This window comes from Oppia nitens, unplaced genomic scaffold (assembly GCF_028296485.1).
Source record: "Oppia nitens isolate AA-2021 unplaced genomic scaffold, nextdenovo-longstitch-racon4-pilon3 scaffold7_pilon_pilon_pilon, whole genome shotgun sequence".
Classification (NCBI taxonomy): domain Eukaryota; kingdom Metazoa; phylum Arthropoda; class Arachnida; order Sarcoptiformes; family Oppiidae; genus Oppia; species Oppia nitens.
Genome location: NW_026533251.1, coordinates 245121 through 265325, shown reverse-complemented (window position 1 = coordinate 265325; position 20205 = coordinate 245121). Strand labels below are relative to the sequence as shown.

Sequence of the window (20205 nt, the reverse complement as noted above, 5' to 3'; positions counted from 1 at the left end):
ATATATCTATTTTTTAAAAATTTATAATTTTTATTTTATAATATACTATTATTATATTATTTGTATAGTAAATAATTATAGAAAATAATTACATTATTTTTTATTTAATATTTTTAGTTTACCGAAATTATATACACATAAAATGTTTCACATTAATATTTATGATTCATATTGTTAATATAGTAATCAAAAAATTATAAAGACATAAAAATGTATGATATATTTTAAATAAAATAGTAATATTTTTATTACTACGAATGTTTAACTTAAAATTTATTAATATCTATCTAATCTATAAATAGTATAAATATTATAAGACATATTAAATACATTATGATTAATTGCATATAATTACAATGTATTTAATATAGTATATAAATACTGTATATAAATGTAAAATTTTATTAAGTTATAGATATGTAGGCATACAAAATTATTGGCATCACAAAATTTTAAAATTTTAAAATTTATAAAAAATGTTATTGTAACATATAAACAATTAATTAGATAATATTGCAGTATACAAAAATAATCAGAAAATATTTTGTTTATAATAATTATGATATTAAGTATTTAGTAAAATAAGTGCACTTAATTAAAAAATAAGTAATAATTTATAAAATAATTTAATTTTATGAATAAAATTCTTTAAACTATTCAATATCTATGTTTAACACCCAATACTACCCGTTCCGGTGCCAGTACTTTGCTGTGTTTGATATACCGGATGGGAACGTCAGTTTTGGGACACTGGTAGAGCTCATAGCGTTTTAAAATGTTGATCAAAACCAGTTTGATTTCCATATATACAAACAGATTGGCCACACATTTGCGCGGACCGTCACTAAAGGGCAGGTATGTGTACGGTATGATGTGATCCCTGTTTTCAGGTAGAAATCGTTCCGGAAGAAACTTTTCGGGCTCCGGGAAATAGTCGGCGCAATGGTGTACAGCATAGGTATTAAACCTGATGTATGTACCCTTTTTCATGACAATCCCGGTGTCGCCTATTGTTGAATCTATGGACACTTCGCGGCCGTTCTCGAAGATGGGTGGATACACTCGCAGTGTTTCTTTGATAACAGCCTCCAGATATGGCATATCCAATAACATCTCATAACTAAGCTTACCGTCCACATCGTCACCGGTTTTTGCCACTATCTCCTCGTATAGACGCTTCTGTATGTTTGGATTGATGGCTAACTCATACATTGTGTACATCAGTGTAGTGGCCGTTGCATTGAAACCGGCGACAATCAGTAGCCAACCGTTGGGCAGCAGTTCATTAAACTCCAAGTGCTGGTATTTTATATCTGAGTTTTCTATACAACCACACAAAAAACAATATAATTATGACAATTAATAGATTAATTAATATTAATTATTTTACTTACCATTTGTCTTCAGCGATTTAATCAACCAATTCATTACACAATTAGTATCGTTATTATTGTTGTTAATTAGCATTTGAATTGTTTTGTCAATTATATGGATAAAGTATCTGTTAGACCATTCAACCGGGTGCACCATACCAAACGCCCGATGCATCCATTCAGGTAGCATATTATAAATAAACAATTTGAGCTCATCATAAACAAACATGTTGTCACAGTGTTTAACCAGTTCATTGTCGGCAATGTCCAACTTAACTCCGTAGATACAGCTCATAGTCACCCGAATCGATATGACATTACCCAACCGTTCCATATCTACCTGTCCATCGCCGTTGCTGTCCAACAGACTGCCCAGACATTCATTGATAATGTTGTTGATAGACTTGTTCATCACTGGGAATATAGTCTTGAGTTTGCCGGTTGAAAATGTCTGCGATATGACTGATCGGACCCGTTTCCACTGGTCGTCTCGATTGACAATAACATTGTTACTGAGCCAGGGATGCAGTCGTACAGCCGGCACAATGTCTTTATTGTTGTTTCGGTAACGGTAGAAATCTTTGACAAATATTTGTTTGATTAGTTCAGGTTCGGTAATGTTGAGTACAGGTATGCCTTTATAAAATGAGCTGTTGATTGTTGAAAATTAGATACAAGTGCTTAATAGTAATATATATACAATTAGTTCAATAACAATACCCGTAAACTTTGCCATGTTTTTGTAATGATGTCATGTCCATTGATATTTTTTCGTAGGCATATGGTTGTATTATATAAGACAATAAGCTTTTAGGGTAACGGCACGGAACACCCTGTTTGGACCAGTAGTTTAGTTGCCATCCATAGCGCCTAAAATAGTAAGATATAAAAAATTGATTAGTTTTAATAATTTATTAAAGTTTTTATTATTTAAATTTAAATATTTAATATTCAGTCAAATTAATAATAAAATTAATAAATTCAATTAATATTCAAATTTATTATTTAAATATTTATATACCAATAGAAATAGAAAATAATTGAAAATAAAAGTGTAAAAACTGATGTAATTATATAAATAATCATTTTTGAAAAGTTATAACTATTGTACTATAGCTTAAATCAATTATATTTAATAAATATAAGTAAACTTTTTAGTAAAACAATAATGAAATTTACTGTTAATTACTGAAACTAAAGGGTTAGATCAATGGTACACCTATTTATATACTTTACATTTAAAAAAGAAATTGCATTAATACTAGTATATTAATATATTTATTAATTTAACAATATTGAAATATATGGTGATTCAAACAATCAAATTATCAATATTGTAATCTTTATTTAGTCGGAAACTGTATATAAAAATAAGATTTATAATATTTGTAAGCTTTCATAACTATTATAAAACATTTTATAGTATTAATAATTAGTGTAAAATTACTAATGATTCAATACAATAAGGTATTTGTCATTTCTAGGTAATATATAATTTTAATAATGTTTTAATAAATTAAAACTGTTTAACATACAGCCCACTAGTAATTAATATATTAATAGTTTAGCTAAATAAATATAGTTTAGATTTTTTATATTTATATATCAATATTACATTATTATTAAGACATATTTATGTAGTAATATTAGTATATATATAAATTTGTTTGTTTTTTTCATAATGATTAGATATATTTATTTCCTTTGATGTTATCCTAAAATTTCAATACTGTATGTGAAATAATTTTTATGAATTTTAATATGAAAAGTCTAGATATTAATTTAATGTTGATTTACAGGTATTGCGTTATGTTTTAATATAAGTTATTTTAATACATATATAAAAATAATCTAATTTTATTATTAATTTTAATAATAAAAATATATATTGTAGAATATACAGTGTATAAAATAGTCTAAATAAATTTCTATTATAATATTTATAAAAATAAAGATTAATTTTGTTATCTGTTAGGCAATGATATAATAAATAAATTATCACATATTAAAAAATAACATTATTTTTAGATAATACTTTCATTAAAATGTATGTATATTTTTTCATATAATTAATAATGAAATGCTATAAAATAAATTATTTAATAAAAAATATAATTGTAATCATAAATTATGATTAATACTATATATTAAAAAATATCGGTAATAAAATATATTATATTACTCACTATATTAACACAGTATAATAATTATTTTATTTTATATCCAACATTAGTAACCATATTATTCATTTAAATTTTAAATTTAACATTATTTAATAATATATTTAACTAATATTAAGTGTTCAATAATGTTGAAATTTAAGAAAAATCCTAATTACTAATTTGTGTCTATAATCATCTAATTTAGTATAATTAATTTACTTTTTAGAAGTGATTCACATATTACGTTCGCACTTAGGGGAAAAAGGGGTGTCGGTAAAAGCAAATTTTTATGAATAACTGCAAACAAACAAATTGCAAACATAGGGGAGGGGTTTAGATTTCTTAAAAAGTGCTAACGTAAGATGTGAATCACCCATTATTTAAAATATTAATATAAAGTGACAATTTATACTGTATAATATACAGTACAGTATAAATTGTCACTTTATATTAATATTGTAACTCTTAAGATTAGTGTTAAACATTCAACTGGTATTATAATGTCTATATACTACCGGTATATTATATAAACAGTTATATTTACAGTATATACAGTGTATATATATAGACATTATAATACCAGTTGAATGTTTAACACTAATCTTAAGAGTTAAAATATATATCAGTATATAATTTTGTGGCAATCAATGGGACACTTAATCTGATTAAATGTTTAAACTAAATTTGATTATATAATAATAGTTTGGGTTAAATACAATTAATATCAATTATTAACTAATAATATAAATAGAAAACATAATAAATTATCATTATTTTTATTCTTTAATTAAATAAAGATAAATATTAATTATTTTATTTTTATAGACACCATTATATATTGGTTAATATATATGTACCTTTATATTCAGTATATTTTATTGTATATCACATACAAGATAAATACTGTATAATTATTTATTTATCTATTTTTAGCTATTCAATTATTGTTATTTTATTTTAGATTTTATTTGTTTAAAAATAGAATTAAACTAATAAATAAAATAATTAAAATAATATTAAAATATAATGTAATAAAAAATATTTATTTAACAATTATATTACAAATGATGAACTAAATTATTAAAATATTTATCTAATATACAATATTTACTAAGCACTCAACAAAAATATTAGACACTTATAAAATATTATAAATAAATTAAAACTATTTGGATTAAAAATATCTAAGATAAAAATGTAGTACTTTATAAATAACATTTCTAAAATAATTTTTTAGTTTATAAATGTTTTTTAAAAAGATAGGTTGATTTAATTACTATACAAATATAGATAATTATTTTTTTTTGTTAAATTAATAAAATTATTAATATTATTTACAAAAATGTAATACTTTTGTTGTAATCAAAAATAAAATAATGTAATATTTGTATATTTGTTTGTGTAAAAATAGTCTAATTATTTATTTAGTAAATATTTTATTTTAAATATATCTTGAAATAATACAACTAATAGAGATGTTGTTGAAAATTACATTTGTGTTATATGTTTTGGTCAATATTTTACAAATTTATTATTGTACTGAACTTACTGTAAACACGACATCAGGTGTAGTGAAAGGACTCGACATACATGTTCTCAACACAAGTATCGCACAGTACCTGAATATACCGTACGCCGAACCGCCAGTCGGGAGACTCCGGTTCTCTAAACCCGAACCATTAAAACATCCAAAACAGGTAACAATTATTATATTAATTATAATATATAAGAAATATTTTTAAAATAAAAATAATATATCGATTTCTATCTTATTTTAAGTTAATCGATGGCTCAAAAACAGGCAACTCTTGTGTTCAGACAGTTATGGATTCAATAAAACATTTTATGGGAAATATAACACAAAACGAAGACTGTCTGGTGTTAAACGTATGGACACCTAATGATAACGAAAAATCAAATGTTTTAAAACCGGTTATGTTTTGGATTCACGGCGGAGGTCTTAAACTTGGGTCCAGTTTTCAATGGGTATACAATGGCAGTGCACTGGCAGCATATGATGTGGTGGTTGTCTCTGTTAACTACAGGTTGGATGTATTTGGGTTTATATATGATGAACAAGAGTCGTCAGCTCAGGGAAATGTGGGATTATTTGATCAGTTATTAGCACTTAAATGGGTAATTGATTTTTTAAAAGTAACATTTAAAAGTTATGTCTTTTACTCATAAGTAAGGTAACTGTGCAAATATTAATAGGTCAGAGAAAACATACATAATTTTGGTGGCAATAAAGATAAAATCACAATATTTGGCGAAAGCTCCGGTAGTTGGTCAGTATCAGCACATATACTGTCACCGCTATCTAAAGGCTTATTCAAGAGAGCTATTATGCAAAGTGGTGCCACATTTTATAATAAATTAAGACAACCATTAAATACTACCGAAGCTCTACAACAAAGCATTCAATTAGGCAAACAGTTTAATTGTACGACCAGTCAATGGTTAGACTGTTTACGCAAAGTTGACGCCCGGGAACTCATAAAATATAAATCAAGTTTTTTAGTTTATCCATTAATTGATAACAAATTTTTAGTAATGAATGCACAAAAAGCATTTCAAACTAAATATTTCAACAAAGGTTTACAAAAAAAATATTTAAAAATTACTATTTTTATATTAAATTAATAAATTTTTTCTTAAAAAAATATTCAATAGATATTGACATAATAGCTGGTATTACTCGACATGAAGGGGTCGGCATTCTATATCCTGGGGGTCAAGTGCCACACAATATGACCAAAAAAGATTTCATTATATTTATGGATAATTTTGATTTGACATTTCATAATCTTAATGTTAGTGATATAACCGGGTTTTATGTGTCCAACAAAACTTCATCACACGATATTCAATGGGCTCTTTACGATGCTTTGGGTGACCTAACCCTTTCGTGTCCAACTTATTTATTTGCCAAAAGTTATACTCAGTATACCGATGCCGACAGTAATAATAATAATGTCTACTTTTATGAGTTAACTTATCAACGTTTAGCAAACTCAATGGGATTACCTAAAGAGACCGATGTGACTCATGGAGCTGATCTTGATTTTGTGTTTGGCCTACCAGTGCTTAAACCAGAGAAAAGTGATACTGAATTGGATGTTGAATTCAGTAGACATGTTATGAAAATATGGACCGATTTTGCTAAATATGGGTAATAAATATTTTATAAAATTACAATACATCTAACATAATGTGATTTATTTGCTTTAAATATATTAGCAAACCATCGACTGTTTGGCCAAAATTAGTTGATAATAGAGATCCAAAATATGTTCATAAAATCTATGATTTAAATCCCAATACTGATACACATATATTTAATAATTTGTTTAGCAAAACATGTGATGGCTTTTGGAAAAATTATTTTAATTGAAATATTATAGCAAAAGAATATCTAAAATAAACTTATTTTTTAATAAATTTTTATAAAAATGTATTTACATACAAATAATATTTAATTGTATATTTAATAAATAATTTTTTAAAAATGATTTAATTTTGTTTAGTTTTAATTAATTAATTAAAAAATATTGATTTTTCAATTAAATTTATTAAATTCTTAATATATTAATAGTTTATTACACTATCTCAACTTAAAGATTATTTAAACGCTTATAAAAATTGTATTTAAAAAAGTATTGATCATTTTAGTTACTATAATATACTTTATTAGTTTTTTTTAGTATTAGTACATTTATTATAATTTTATAATTTAATTTAAATTAATAATTAATTTTAACTTTTAACTTTAATTAATCTATAAATATGTCAAAGATTTTCATAAAACAGTTATAAGTTAAAAATTTTAACAATAAAATATCTTTTACTTAACAAAATATAATATTTTGTTTACGACTCAAATTAGTTTTAATTTAATAATATATGATATTATTGTTATAGTAAACATACTTAACCTTTATATACTTTACTTCAATTATATACATTATATACAATATTATTCATTTAAAATAATAAAAATAACCTAGTTATATACGGTAAATTAATAATGGTAATTGTCAATAAAATAAATATATAATAAGTAATTTTAATTTTACTAAATTTAGTTTTAATTACTATAATAATATCAAATACTATATTCCACTAACTTTGTCAACATGTTATTGAAAATACAATTTTTATTAATCATATTATATAATTTAATACAATTAAACAAATGTATTAATCCGACCGTAAATACCACATCAGGTTTAGTTAAAGGAATTGACATACATGTGCTCAACACAAGTATCGCACAGTATCTGAACATACCGTACGCCGAACCGCCACTCGGGAGACTCCGGTTCTCTAAACCCGAACCATTGAAACGTCCAAAACAGGTATTTAATATTAATTCAAAAATATACATTAATTTATAGTAATATTATTATATTTAGTTAATCGATGGCACAAAAAGTGGAAATTCTTGTATTCAATCAAAATCAGATTTATTGAACCACTTTTTGGGAAATCTAACACAAAATGAGGATTGTTTGGTATTAAATGTGTGGACACCTAATAATTTCAATAAATCAAATGTATTAAAACCGGTTATGTTTTGGATTCACGGCGGAGGGCTTGCAATTGGATCCAGTTTTCAGTGGGAATACAACGCAAGTGCACTGGCATCACATGATGTGGTAGTTGTGAGTATTAATTATAGGCTAAATATATTAGGTTTTCTTTATGGAGACCAACAGTCATCTCCAGGAAATTTAGGATTATATGATCAACTGTTAGCACTTAAATGGGTAATGGATTTCTTTATAATTAATTAAGCTTTAAATAAATATATAATATTATATAACAATAGGTCAGAGAAAATATACATGAATTTGGTGGCGATAAAAATAATATTACTATATTTGGTGAAAGTGCCGGCAGTTTATCAGTGTCTACCCATCTATTATCTCCACTATCAAAAGGTCTATTCAAACGGGCTATTATGGAAAGTGCGGCAATGATGGTCAACAAACAGAGAGTGCCGGCGTCTAAATCGGAAGCTCTGGCCGTAAGTTTATTTCTGGCCAAAGAATTTAACTGTTCATTGGATAGACAGCTATGGTTAGACTGTTTGCGTAAAGTGGAGGCACAAAAATTCATGAAATATTCAGGATTTAGTCTGATTCTACCGTTACTCGAAACGGAGTTCCTCCCAATGAGCGCACAACAGGCATTTGATACTAAAAATTTTAACAAAGGTTTGAATATATTGATACATTTATCAAAATTATAATTTTATTAAATCTATACATATTTTTCTAAAAAAAGATGTAGACCTTTTAGCTGGTGTGGCCCCTCATGAGGGCTCTGCCCTATTGAATGCTGGCAAAGAGTTGCCTCACAATCAAACCGCCATTAATTTTCAAGGATTGCTTTTATCTATGAATAGTACTTTTCATTTAAATGATTTCAAAAAAATTACTGATTTTTATTTGGCTAACAAAACCAAATCACACGATATCGAGTGGGCTATGTATGACCTGTACGGGGATCTCCTTATTACATGTCCGACCTATTTGTTTGCCAAAAACTATTCATTGCTCAGCAGTAGCACCGGTAGTAATAATGTATATTTCTATGAGATCACATACCAGCGCGAAACTAATGCTTTGGGTGCTGTTAAACAATTGAATGTCACACACGGAGCCGATGTTGACTTTGTGTTTGGACTACCAGTGCTTAAACCGGAAAAAACGGACACACAAGTAGATGTTCAGTTTAGTAAACGTGTAATGAAACTATGGACTGATTTTGCCAAATATGGGTTAATTTACTAAAAAATAATTAATTTTATTATAAAATTTAATATAATAACTAATAATTATTTCTAATTTGTTTTCAATTTCTAATAGCAAACCATCAAACGTTTGGCCAAAATTCATTGAAACTAAACATCAGAAATATTTACCAATAGTTTACGATTTAAATCCCAATATAGAAACTCATAGTTTTATTAATTTATTTAGTAAAACATGTGAAGGATTTTGGCATAATTATTATAATTAAATTTTACAATAATTTATAATTACAATCAAAATGTATTTCAAAAATTAATCAATTATAATAATTAATAATATGATTGTAATATTTTTTAAAAAAAAATTTAAATCGCATATTAAAAATAAATATTTAAATTACTAATAGTTTATAAATATTAATATAATTTATATATATTTTAATGCATTATTAATAGTTAAAACTAGTAATCGATTTTTAAAAAACAAAATAGGTTTATATCTCAATTACAGTATAAATCATATTATAACTGTTTGTAAAACTTATATCAAACTCAAGTAAGATAAATAACTTACTTAATTTGTATTACTATATATTTATGTTATAACTTTATAATTATATCAAGGTCCATTATATAAATTATAATAATAAAACAAATATTTTTTTAAAGTGAATCACTTTTCTACGTGTACTGTATTACAGTCTATTGATTACATACAGTATATCGGGAACATCCACTTGAAAGTTAAAACAATATATTTTATTACTGTATGTTATGCTATTAAATGATAAATTATTATTATTATTATTTGAGATCTGAATGTACTTAAATTATACATACAATTGCACAATATATATAAAACCTGAATGTACTGAATAAATAATTTATTTTTATATACAGTATAATACAGTAATTATAACAATTATACAGTACAAATATTATGCAGTATTGAACATACTGTACATTACATATATAGATAAAGATAAATAAAATAATAATATAATAACAATAAATTAAAAGGTTATTCTATGAATTGCAAAATTGATTAAAAAATAAATAAATCCGCTATTTATTTATACTGTGAAATTAATCAACAATAAAAAACAATACTTATATATAAATATAACTTCGATTTTTATGAAAATAATATCATTTAATTAAAAATATTTAATGAGTTAGCATTTTGACAAACTTTTTTTTGTTTGTTTTTTGAATGGCTGTAAAAATGATGTTAAAAATACAACTTTTGTTTTTGATTTTAAATAGTTTTATAAGTTTTAACCAATGTAATAATGCTGCCATAGTTAACACCACATCAGGTGTAGTGAAAGGATTAAACATACATGTGCTCAATACAAGTATCGCACAGTACCTGAGCATACCGTATGCCGAACCGCCAGTCGGGAGACTCCGATTTGCTAAACCCGAACCATTAAAACATCCAAAACAGGTAACAATTGGTGTTTTTTTCTAATAAAAATATACTTATATTAATTTAATTACTACTATTATTATTATTTTATTAAAAAAATAAACTTTACAAAAATATTATTAATTATTAGTTAATTGATGGGACAATAATTGGTAACAGTTGTTGGCAATTAGTAAACAATATAACTAAAGATTTTATTGGAAATCTTACCAAAAATGAAGACTGTTTGGTAATAAACGTTTGGACACCAAATACTAATGCAAATCATAATAACGAAACATCAAATGTATTAAAACCGGTAATGTTTTGGATTCACGGGGGAGCCTTAATTTTGGGATCAAGTTTTCAAAAACAATACAACGCCAGTGCACTGGCAGCTCATGATGTAGTGGTTGTGTCAATTAATTACCGATTGGGTTGGTTTGGATTTTTTTACGGTGATAACGAGTCAGCACCAGGAAATGTCGGATTATTTGATCAAGTGTTGGCACTTCAATGGGTATTATTTTTAAAAAAAATAAATTTAATTATAAAATAGTAAATATAAAATATTTTAAAATTAATTTTAGGTCAGAGATAACATACATAACTTTGGTGGCGATAAGGATCAGATTACCATATTTGGTGAAAGTGCCGGCAGTTGGTCCGTATCGACATTACTATTGTCACCCTATGCTAAAGGTCTCTACAAAAGAGCTATTATGGAAAGTGGTGCCGAATTTTTCAACAAATTACAGGCACCTGTAGATAAAAACTCGACACTTGATCAGTGCAAACAATTGGCAAAATATTTTAATTGTAGTGATAGTCAATGGTTGGACTGTTTGCGCAAAGTTGATGCCGAAGACATTATCGATGTGGAGGACGTGAATCTTAATGTTTTTCCTTTACTTGAGACTCAATTTCTACCAATGAGTCCACAAAAAGCACTTCAAACACAACAATTCAATAAAGGTTTTTATAAAGAAAAAAAATTTAGTAAAACATCAAAAAACTAAAATTCATAAATTAATTTTGTTTTTAAAAATATAGATTTAGATATAATGGCCGGAGTGGCCAAACATGAAGGTTCAATTTTGTTATTTTCAACTATGGGTGGGCATATACCTGGAAATTTGACCAGGGATGATTTTATAGGTTTTGCACAGGGCATCGATAGTGTGTTTCATAATTTGAATGCCACGGCTATAGCCGAGGTTTATGTGGGCAACAAAACCGATTCAAATGATCTACTGTGGGCTGAGTTTGAATTGTTTGGCGACTTAATGATAACTTGTCCCACCTATCAGTTTGCCAAAAACTATGCAAAACATACCAGTGCTGAGCACAGTAATGTATACTTCTATGAGATTACCTATCATAGGACATATGCCAAAGGAAATCCGATGACATTTTTGGATGTCAGTCACGGAGCAGAACTGCCGTTTGTGTTTGGCTTACCATTGATTGATCCGCAAAAAACTGATACAGAAATTGATGTTAGATTTAGTCGAGATGTTATGAAAATGTGGATTAATTTTGCCAAATATGGGTATATTATTAATTAGTTAATAATATCAGTTAAGTTAAATTTTTCAATTAAATTAATGTTTTTTTTAATTAATCATAAGAAAACCTGACAATAAATGGCCAAAACTGGTTGACCCGATTAACCCGAAACGAGTACCCGAAGTATACAACTTAAATCCTATTCAACGAAACGAAATATTTAGTAATTTATTTAAAAACACTTGTGACGGATTGTGGCAAAATTATTATAATTAAAATTATAAATTAATCATTATCTAAGTCTTACTAATTTTTTCATATGTATTTTTTAAAAATTATTTTTACTTAATTTGTTATCTCTATTATAGAGGCTCTATAATAAAATACAAATTCATAAAACTAATTACTGTATTAGATAATAATTTTTAAAAAATAATTTTAATATTTTAATATTTAACAATTTATTGTATAAATAAAAATTATACAATAATACAATTGATATTTAATTAGACTCTAAAATCATATTAGTACAAAAAAATATTTTAAATTTTAAAAACCTGTATTATTATAGTAAAAATCTATAGAAAAATTATCAAAAAACAAAATTGATAAAAACTTTTATCTAATTATTACCTGTAAATACTTAACATTTAGTGCAATTGGTGCACAAATTGTGATTTTTCTTAAATATCAATTGTGAATAGTCTCTATTATTGTATTATCTTAATATAAAATTATGTAATAACTTATAAATAATAAAAAATTATATATATATATATATAAATATTATGTTATTATTATTTAGAAAAACTTATATTTTATTGATATACATTAATTAAGTAACACATACAGGTATACCAAATTATTTTTTGTTTTATTAAATCATAAATATTTATTTTTTATTAGAAAATACATTTAAACTTTGAATATTAATTTTACAATAGTTTATGTAAATAAATACAGAAATATGTAAAGTATAAATTTTTATTTTATTTTATTTTAAAATAGTTGAAACTCAATATATCAAAACTATAAATATGTTTGTGAAAAACCAATTTTTTATATATCTGATATTTAACATAATACAACTAAACGATTGTATTGATCCAACCGTAAACACCACATCAGGTTTGGTTAAAGGACTCGACATACATGTGCTCAACACAAGTATTGCACAGTATCTGAACATACCGTACGCCGAACCGCCACTCGGGAGACTCCGGTTCGCAAAACCCGAACCATTGAAACATCCAAAACAGGTAACAATTCTTGTTGTTATCACTTATTTTTAAAATATTAATTTTTATAATATAAAAATAAGTATTTTAATTATATTTATAATTTTTTTAGTTAATTGATGGGACAAAAACTGGGAACAGTTGTTGGCAGTCAGTACTCAATGATACGATGTATAAAGATTTTTTTGGTAATCTAACCAAAAATGAGGACTGTTTGGTATTAAACGTTTGGTCGCCAAACAATGATAATAAAACACCTGATATATTAAAACCGGTAATGTTTTGGATTCACGGGGGCGGCCTATTATATGGATCAAGTTTTCAAAAACAATATAACGGCAGTGCACTGGCAGCACATGATATAGTGGTTGTGTCAATTAATTACCGATTGAGTTGGTTTGGCTTTCTTTTTGGTGATAATGTGTCAGCACCGGGAAATGTCGGTCTATTTGATCAAGTGCTGGCACTTGAATGGGTACTAATTGTTAATTCAAATATATAATGTATATATATATAATTTATTAAATATATAACAATAGTAATCATTTTAGGTTAGAGATAATATACATAGATTTGGTGGTCATAAGGATCAGATTACAATATTTGGTGAAAGTGCTGGCAGTTGGTCGGTATCGACACTACTATTGTCACCCTATGCTAAAGGTTTATACAAAAGAGCTATTATGGAAAGTGGTGCTGAATTTTTTAACAAATTAAAAGCACCGATAGATAAAACTTCTACACTCACTGAGTGCAAACAATTAGCCAGGTATTTTAATTGTAGTGAAAATCATTGGTTGGACTGTTTGCGTAAAGTAGATGCCGAAGACATCATAGATGCCGACGACTCAAATCTAACTGTATTTCCTTTACTTGAAACTGAATTCCTGCCAATGAGTCCACAAAATGCATTTCAAACAAAAAACTTTAATAAAGGTTTTTAATAAATACTATATATACTGTATTTCAAATACAAATATTTATAAATTTACATTTATTTAATAGATTTAGATCTAATGGCAGGTGTGGCCAGACATGAAGGTTCACTTTTATTAATTTCAAATATGGGTGGACATATACCTGAAAATTTGACCAGGGATGATTTTTTTGAGTTTATTAACGGAATCGACAGTGTATTTCATAATTTGAATGCCACGGCTATTTCAGGTATATGTGGGCAATAAAACCGGTACACATGATCTACTATGGGCTGAGTTTGATGTTTTTGGTGACTTAATGATGGCGTGTCCAACCTATCAATTTGCTAAAAACTATGCTCAACATACTAGTGCTGAGCACAGTAATGTGTACTTTTATGAGATTACCTATCATCGGACGTATTCAAAAGGAGATCCGTTAGAGTATTTTGATGTCAGTCACGGAGCAGATCTGCCGTTTGTGTTTGGCTTACCATTGATTGATCCGCAAAAAACTGATACCGAAAATGATATTAAATTTACTCGAGATGTCATGAAAATGTGGACCAATTTTGCTAAATATGGGTATTTATATATATTATATATATTCATCAGTTATTTTAAGTTTTAATTTTTCTATTAAATTAATGTTTTCAAATGAATCATTAGAAAACCTAACAACAAATGGCCAAAACTGTTTGACCCAATTAACCCGAAACGCGTACCTGAAGTATACAATTTGAATCCTAAACAAGATATCCATATATTTAACAATTTATTTAAAAACACATGTGAAGGATTTTGGCAAAATTATTATAATTAATTAATATTGTTGTTTACTACATATTTTTTATAAATTTAAAATAATTATTGTGTTTAAGTCTATACTTTTATAAAAAATTTTGTTATATATGTTTTATTTTATTAAATAACTAAATGTTATGTTAATTTGTATTTTTTTCATTTTATAAAAGTGCTTTTAACTCTATAATAAAACCAGTTAAGAATGCTAGAAAGCATTATTAGAAAAAAAACTTGAATATCATAAATATGTTGAAACCAAATAGTTGGTATAATTATATAGTATTAATTTATATAGTAACAAAAAATAAAAAACTGGTAAAATATACATAATTTAAATAATGTTATGTAGGTTATCAAATGACTCGGTATGACAAAATAAAATCAACCATAGTCATGTAGGGTATCAAATGCTCGGAATGACAAAATAAACTCAACTATAGTCATGTATGGTATCAAATGATTCGGTATGACAAAATAAACTCAATCATAGTCATGTAGGGTATCAAATGACTCGGAATGACAAACAAAACTCAACTATAGTCATGTAGGGCATCAAATGCTCGGAATGACAAAATAAACTCAACTATAGTCATGTATGGTATCAAATGATTCGGTATGACAAAATAAACTCAATCATAGTCATGTAGGGTATCAAATGACTCGGAATGACAAACAAAACTCAACTATAGTCATGCAGGGTATCAAATGACTCGGTATGACAAAATAAACTCAACCATAGTCATGTAGGGTATCAAATGACTCGGAATGACAAACAAAACTCAACTATAGTCATGTAGGGCATCAAATGACTCGGAATGACAAAATAAACAACTATAGTCATGTATGGTATCAAATGATTCGGTATGACAAAATAAACAACCATAGTCATGTAGGGTATCAAATTACTCTGTATGACAAAATAAACTCAACTCTAGTCATGTAGAGTATCAGATGATTAATATAATGAAATAAACAAATATAAGCATGTTTGGTATTAAATGATTTAGTATAACAAAATAAACAGTTAAAATCATACTTTTGCTGCCATTTTTTGAAAAAATAATATAATTTTGATCTATTATATCTTATTTTTAATACTATATACAATTCTAAGCGCTAAAATTTACCTTAATTTTTTATACATTTGTCACCATTTTTTTTTAAAAATAATTTTAATTTATTATATCTTATTTTTGATGCTCTATACAATTCTAAACGTTAAAATTTTTACCTAAATTTTTTTACTTTGGCCGCCATTTTTAAAAAAATAAAAAAAAATAATTTTAATTTATTATATCTTATTTTTGATGCTCTATACAATTCTAAACGTTAAAATTTTTACCTAAATTTTTTTACTTTGGCCGCCATTTTTAAAAAAATAAAAAAAAATAATTTTAATTTATTATATCTTATTTTTGATGCTCTATACAATTCTAAACGTTAAAATTTTTACCTAAATTTTTTTTTATTTTGGCCGCCATTTTCTCTATGTTCCTGAAGAGATATCAAAATTTTAATGCATATTTTTATGCTTGCTTTTGATGCTCTATTCAAATTTATACTTAAAATATTTTTTCTTAAAATTTTCTTTACTTTGGCCGCCATTTTCTATATGTTCCCGAAGAGATATCAAAATTTTAATACAACTTTTCAATATATTATTAGTAGTCCTCTAACCGAATCTGAAGTCAGAATTTCAAAATTATCGCAAAAAAATGCTACACACACACACACAAACACACACACAAACACACACACACACACACAAAAGGCTCGTATAGATTTCAGAAAACAAAACTTTTCAAGTTTTTTTTGAACATAAATAAATTAACTATAAAAATTTAATAATAAATATCTATTAAAATTAATATTTAATAAATTATCATGAACTATATTCATAAATAGAATTAATAAATTAAAATTAAATTATTTATTATTAGACACTAAACAATTTTTTTATGAAATAAGTACAAAATATTTGATTAAATAAAAAATTAAGATTAACTGTATAATTTATTTTATTTATAGCCGAGTAATTAATTTTTCCTAAATTATGATACAATGTTTTAATTTATAATGATATCATTTTTAATGATATTATTAATATTGATAACAGAAATTTCATATTTTTATTGTAATCAAAATTACAATTTTCAATTACAAAATTTTTAAAATTATTTGTTTAATGTTGTATGCTTAAAAAGTATTTTAATCATTATGTATTTTTTATAATGTACTAACATTTTAATTTTCTAACTATTATTATTATTCTATATTAATAATTAATGTAAGCTGATATTAAAAATTAAATTACAATATCACAACAAATAAAAAACATTTAATATAGTATCTACACTTATAAATTATAACTTATAATACAATTTGTAATTTTGTATATTGTATATCCAGTATAACAACAATTATATCTATTTTATATTTTGACATAATTTCGTTTTTTTATTTTTCATAATACTGTACATATGTGTACTGAATGACTATATCTATATTATAAATATTGATTATTGTATATTAATAATTGGTTCAATAAATAAAAGTATAGATAATGGTAACGTATATACTGTACCATCTAATGCTTTAAATGCACTAAAATTGTATTTGCAGTATAAGTAGTTTTATCTTAATTATTATAAATTAAAAGTTTCCATAAATCTATAGAATAGATATATATCTATAAAAAAATATCTTATATAAAGCTTAAATTTTTCATATTTTAATAATTAATAAATTTAATTATAAACTTATTTACGTTATATGAAAGATTATAGTTATTTATTTTTAAATTAATAGAGAAATGTTTCAAAAAATATTTTTATTTAGTAATTTTGTTTATCTATTTATACAATACATCAATTGTAATGAATTAATTGTCAATACGACTTCTGGGCCGGTAAAGGGTCAGTCAGTACATGTGCTCAACACAAGTATCGCACAATATCTGAACATACCGTACGCCGAACCGCCATTCGGGAGACTCCGGTTCTCTAAACCCGAACCATTGAAACATCCAAAACAGGTAAACAAATTAGTTAATAAAGTAAACAACATTATTAGATATTAATAACATCGATAGTATATTATTATTATTATTATGTAACAATTAATAAATAATAATATATTGGATTGTTTTTTTTAAATGACAATTTATTAAATAAATCTAATATTGTAAAGTTGTTAATTGACAATTATATTTGTTATTAATTATGATATATTTTTATCTATAAATAATTAGTTAATCGATGGCACAAAAATTGGAAACAGTTGTTATCAAACAAATCTTAACATAACAGATATAGTTATCCAAAATCTAACCTCTAGTGAGAACTGTCTGGTGCTGAATGTGTGGACAAAATATGAAAATAATAATAATGTCTTAAAACCGGTAATGTTTTGGATTCACTTATTATGGGTTCTAGTTTTGAAGTGGCATACAATGGCAGTGCACTGGCAGCTCATGATGTAGTAGTTGTGTCCATTAATTACCGGTTGGGTTGGCTTGGATTTTTATTTGGCGATAACGCGTCGGCACCGGGAAATGTTGGACTGTTTGATCAAGTTTTGGCACTTCAATGGGTTAGAGATAATATACATAAGTTTGGTGGCAATAAGGACCAGATCACTATATTTGGTGAATCAGCCGGGAGTTGGTCCGTATCGACATTACTGTTGTCACCAATAGCTAAAGGCTTATTTAAGAGAGCTATTATGCAAAGCGGTTCCCAGTTTTATAATAAACTCAGAGCACCAGTAGATAAAGCTCAAGTGCTAAACCAGAGCAAACAATTAGCAAAAAATTTTAATTGCAGTGAAAGTCAATGGTTGGACTGTTTGCGTTGAGTCGATGCCGAGGATATCGTCGATAGTGTAGTCAATATATTTCCATTACTTGAGACTGAATTTTTGCCATTCAGTGCACAAAAAGCATTTGAAACTAAAAATTTCAATAAAGGTATAAAATTCAAAATTTTTATAATATTAATTTATCTATAAACTACATTTTATATTTAACTAATTTAATAGTATGTTAAATGATTAAGATTATATCTATTATTAACAAAATTATTAAAGTTGTTATAAAATTAATTTAATAATTTATAATAACAAATAACATATAATTTAGATATTGATATAATTGCTGGTGTGGCACAACATGAGGGATCATTGTTATTATATGCATCAAAATTATGGCAGATACCACATAATATAACCAGGGATGATTTTATCAAATTTGTAAATACTATTGATAATATGTTTCATAACCTGAATGCCACATCAATTGCCGACATTTATGTGGCAAATAAAACCGATTCACATGACTTAGAGTGGATCGTGTATGACCTGTACGGCGACCTATTGATGAACTGTCCAACGTATTTGTTTGCCAAAAATTATGCCCTTAATACCGGTGCTAACAAACATAGTAATGTATATTTTTATGAGCAAACATATCGACGCGCATACGGTAAGGATGACCCGATGGCCCGTTTTGGTGTCACTCATGGCGCAGATATTGACTTTGTGTTTGGTCTGTCATTTATTAAACCGTTGAAAACTGATACCGAAATCTATGTTCAATTTAGTCGACAAGTTATGAAAATGTGGACCGATTTTGCAAAATACGGGTACAGTTGTACTAGAATTTTATTTATGATATCATAAAAAAATTAATTGTTTGTTAAATACTTGATTAATACAAATAATAGAAAACCAAACAACGATTGGCCAAATCTGATTGACTTAAATAACCCGAAACGGGTGTCCAAAGTTTATAATTTAAATCCTAATTCAACAGTTGATATTTTTGATAATTTATTTGCAAAAACATGTGATGGCTATTGGAAAGACTATTATTAATATTTTTTATATACAGTAAATAACCTATGGTTTATTATTAATAAATAAGTGCAGTAACAAAAACTATAGTATGCAAAATTTTGGTACATTTAATCGATTATTTTTTTTTATATTTTAAATTTATTATTTTAAATACTATCATAACATTACTCATTTTTGAA

At 25.8% G+C, this 20205-nt stretch overlaps 5 protein-coding genes across 5 annotated transcripts; 4 read left to right on the top strand and 1 right to left on the bottom strand.

Moving 5' to 3' along the window:
- Window positions 1-657: 657 nt before the first annotated feature.
- Window positions 658-3912, bottom strand: LOC128963222 (cytochrome P450 3A17-like). Its single transcript, XM_054309721.1, has 4 exons — window positions 3893-3912; window positions 2094-2243; window positions 1395-2023; window positions 658-1322 (listed from the first exon to the last, which is right to left on the bottom strand). Exons 1-4 carry the CDS (start codon window positions 3910-3912, stop codon window positions 658-660), a joined length of 1464 nt encoding a protein of 487 aa, XP_054165696.1.
- A 1098-nt stretch (window positions 3913-5010) lies between these two features.
- Window positions 5011-9333, top strand: LOC128963221 (cholinesterase-like). The gene is made up of 9 exons (XM_054309719.1): window positions 5011-5232; window positions 5315-5671; window positions 5750-6131; window positions 6209-6707; window positions 6776-6897; window positions 7763-7893; window positions 7951-8304; window positions 8367-8754; window positions 8825-9333. The coding sequence occupies exons 1-9, from the start codon at window positions 5011-5013 to the stop codon at window positions 9331-9333; spliced, it is 2964 nt and encodes a 987-aa protein (XP_054165694.1).
- Window positions 9334-10512: 1179 nt separating this feature from the next.
- On the top strand, window positions 10513-12489 carry LOC128963220 (cholinesterase-like). Its single transcript, XM_054309718.1, has 5 exons — window positions 10513-10743; window positions 10856-11224; window positions 11295-11679; window positions 11758-12256; window positions 12336-12489. The coding sequence occupies exons 1-5, from the start codon at window positions 10519-10521 to the stop codon at window positions 12487-12489; spliced, it is 1632 nt and encodes a 543-aa protein (XP_054165693.1). The 5' UTR covers window positions 10513-10518.
- Window positions 12490-13295: 806 nt separating this feature from the next.
- On the top strand, window positions 13296-19074 carry LOC128963219 (cholinesterase-like; the record flags this gene model as incomplete). The annotated part of the gene is made up of 7 exons (XM_054309717.1): window positions 13296-13472; window positions 13564-13926; window positions 14003-14311; window positions 14619-14953; window positions 15038-15098; window positions 18087-18206; window positions 18560-19074. Coding segments are annotated over 7 exons (1833 nt in total), but the record flags the coding sequence as incomplete, so codon positions are not given.
- On the top strand, window positions 19072-20044 carry LOC128963217 (acylcarnitine hydrolase-like). The gene is made up of 3 exons (XM_054309716.1): window positions 19072-19139; window positions 19311-19812; window positions 19894-20044. The coding sequence occupies exons 2-3, from the start codon at window positions 19439-19441 to the stop codon at window positions 20042-20044; spliced, it is 525 nt and encodes a 174-aa protein (XP_054165691.1). The 5' UTR covers window positions 19072-19139; window positions 19311-19438.
- The last annotated feature ends 161 nt before the right edge of the window (window positions 20045-20205 follow it).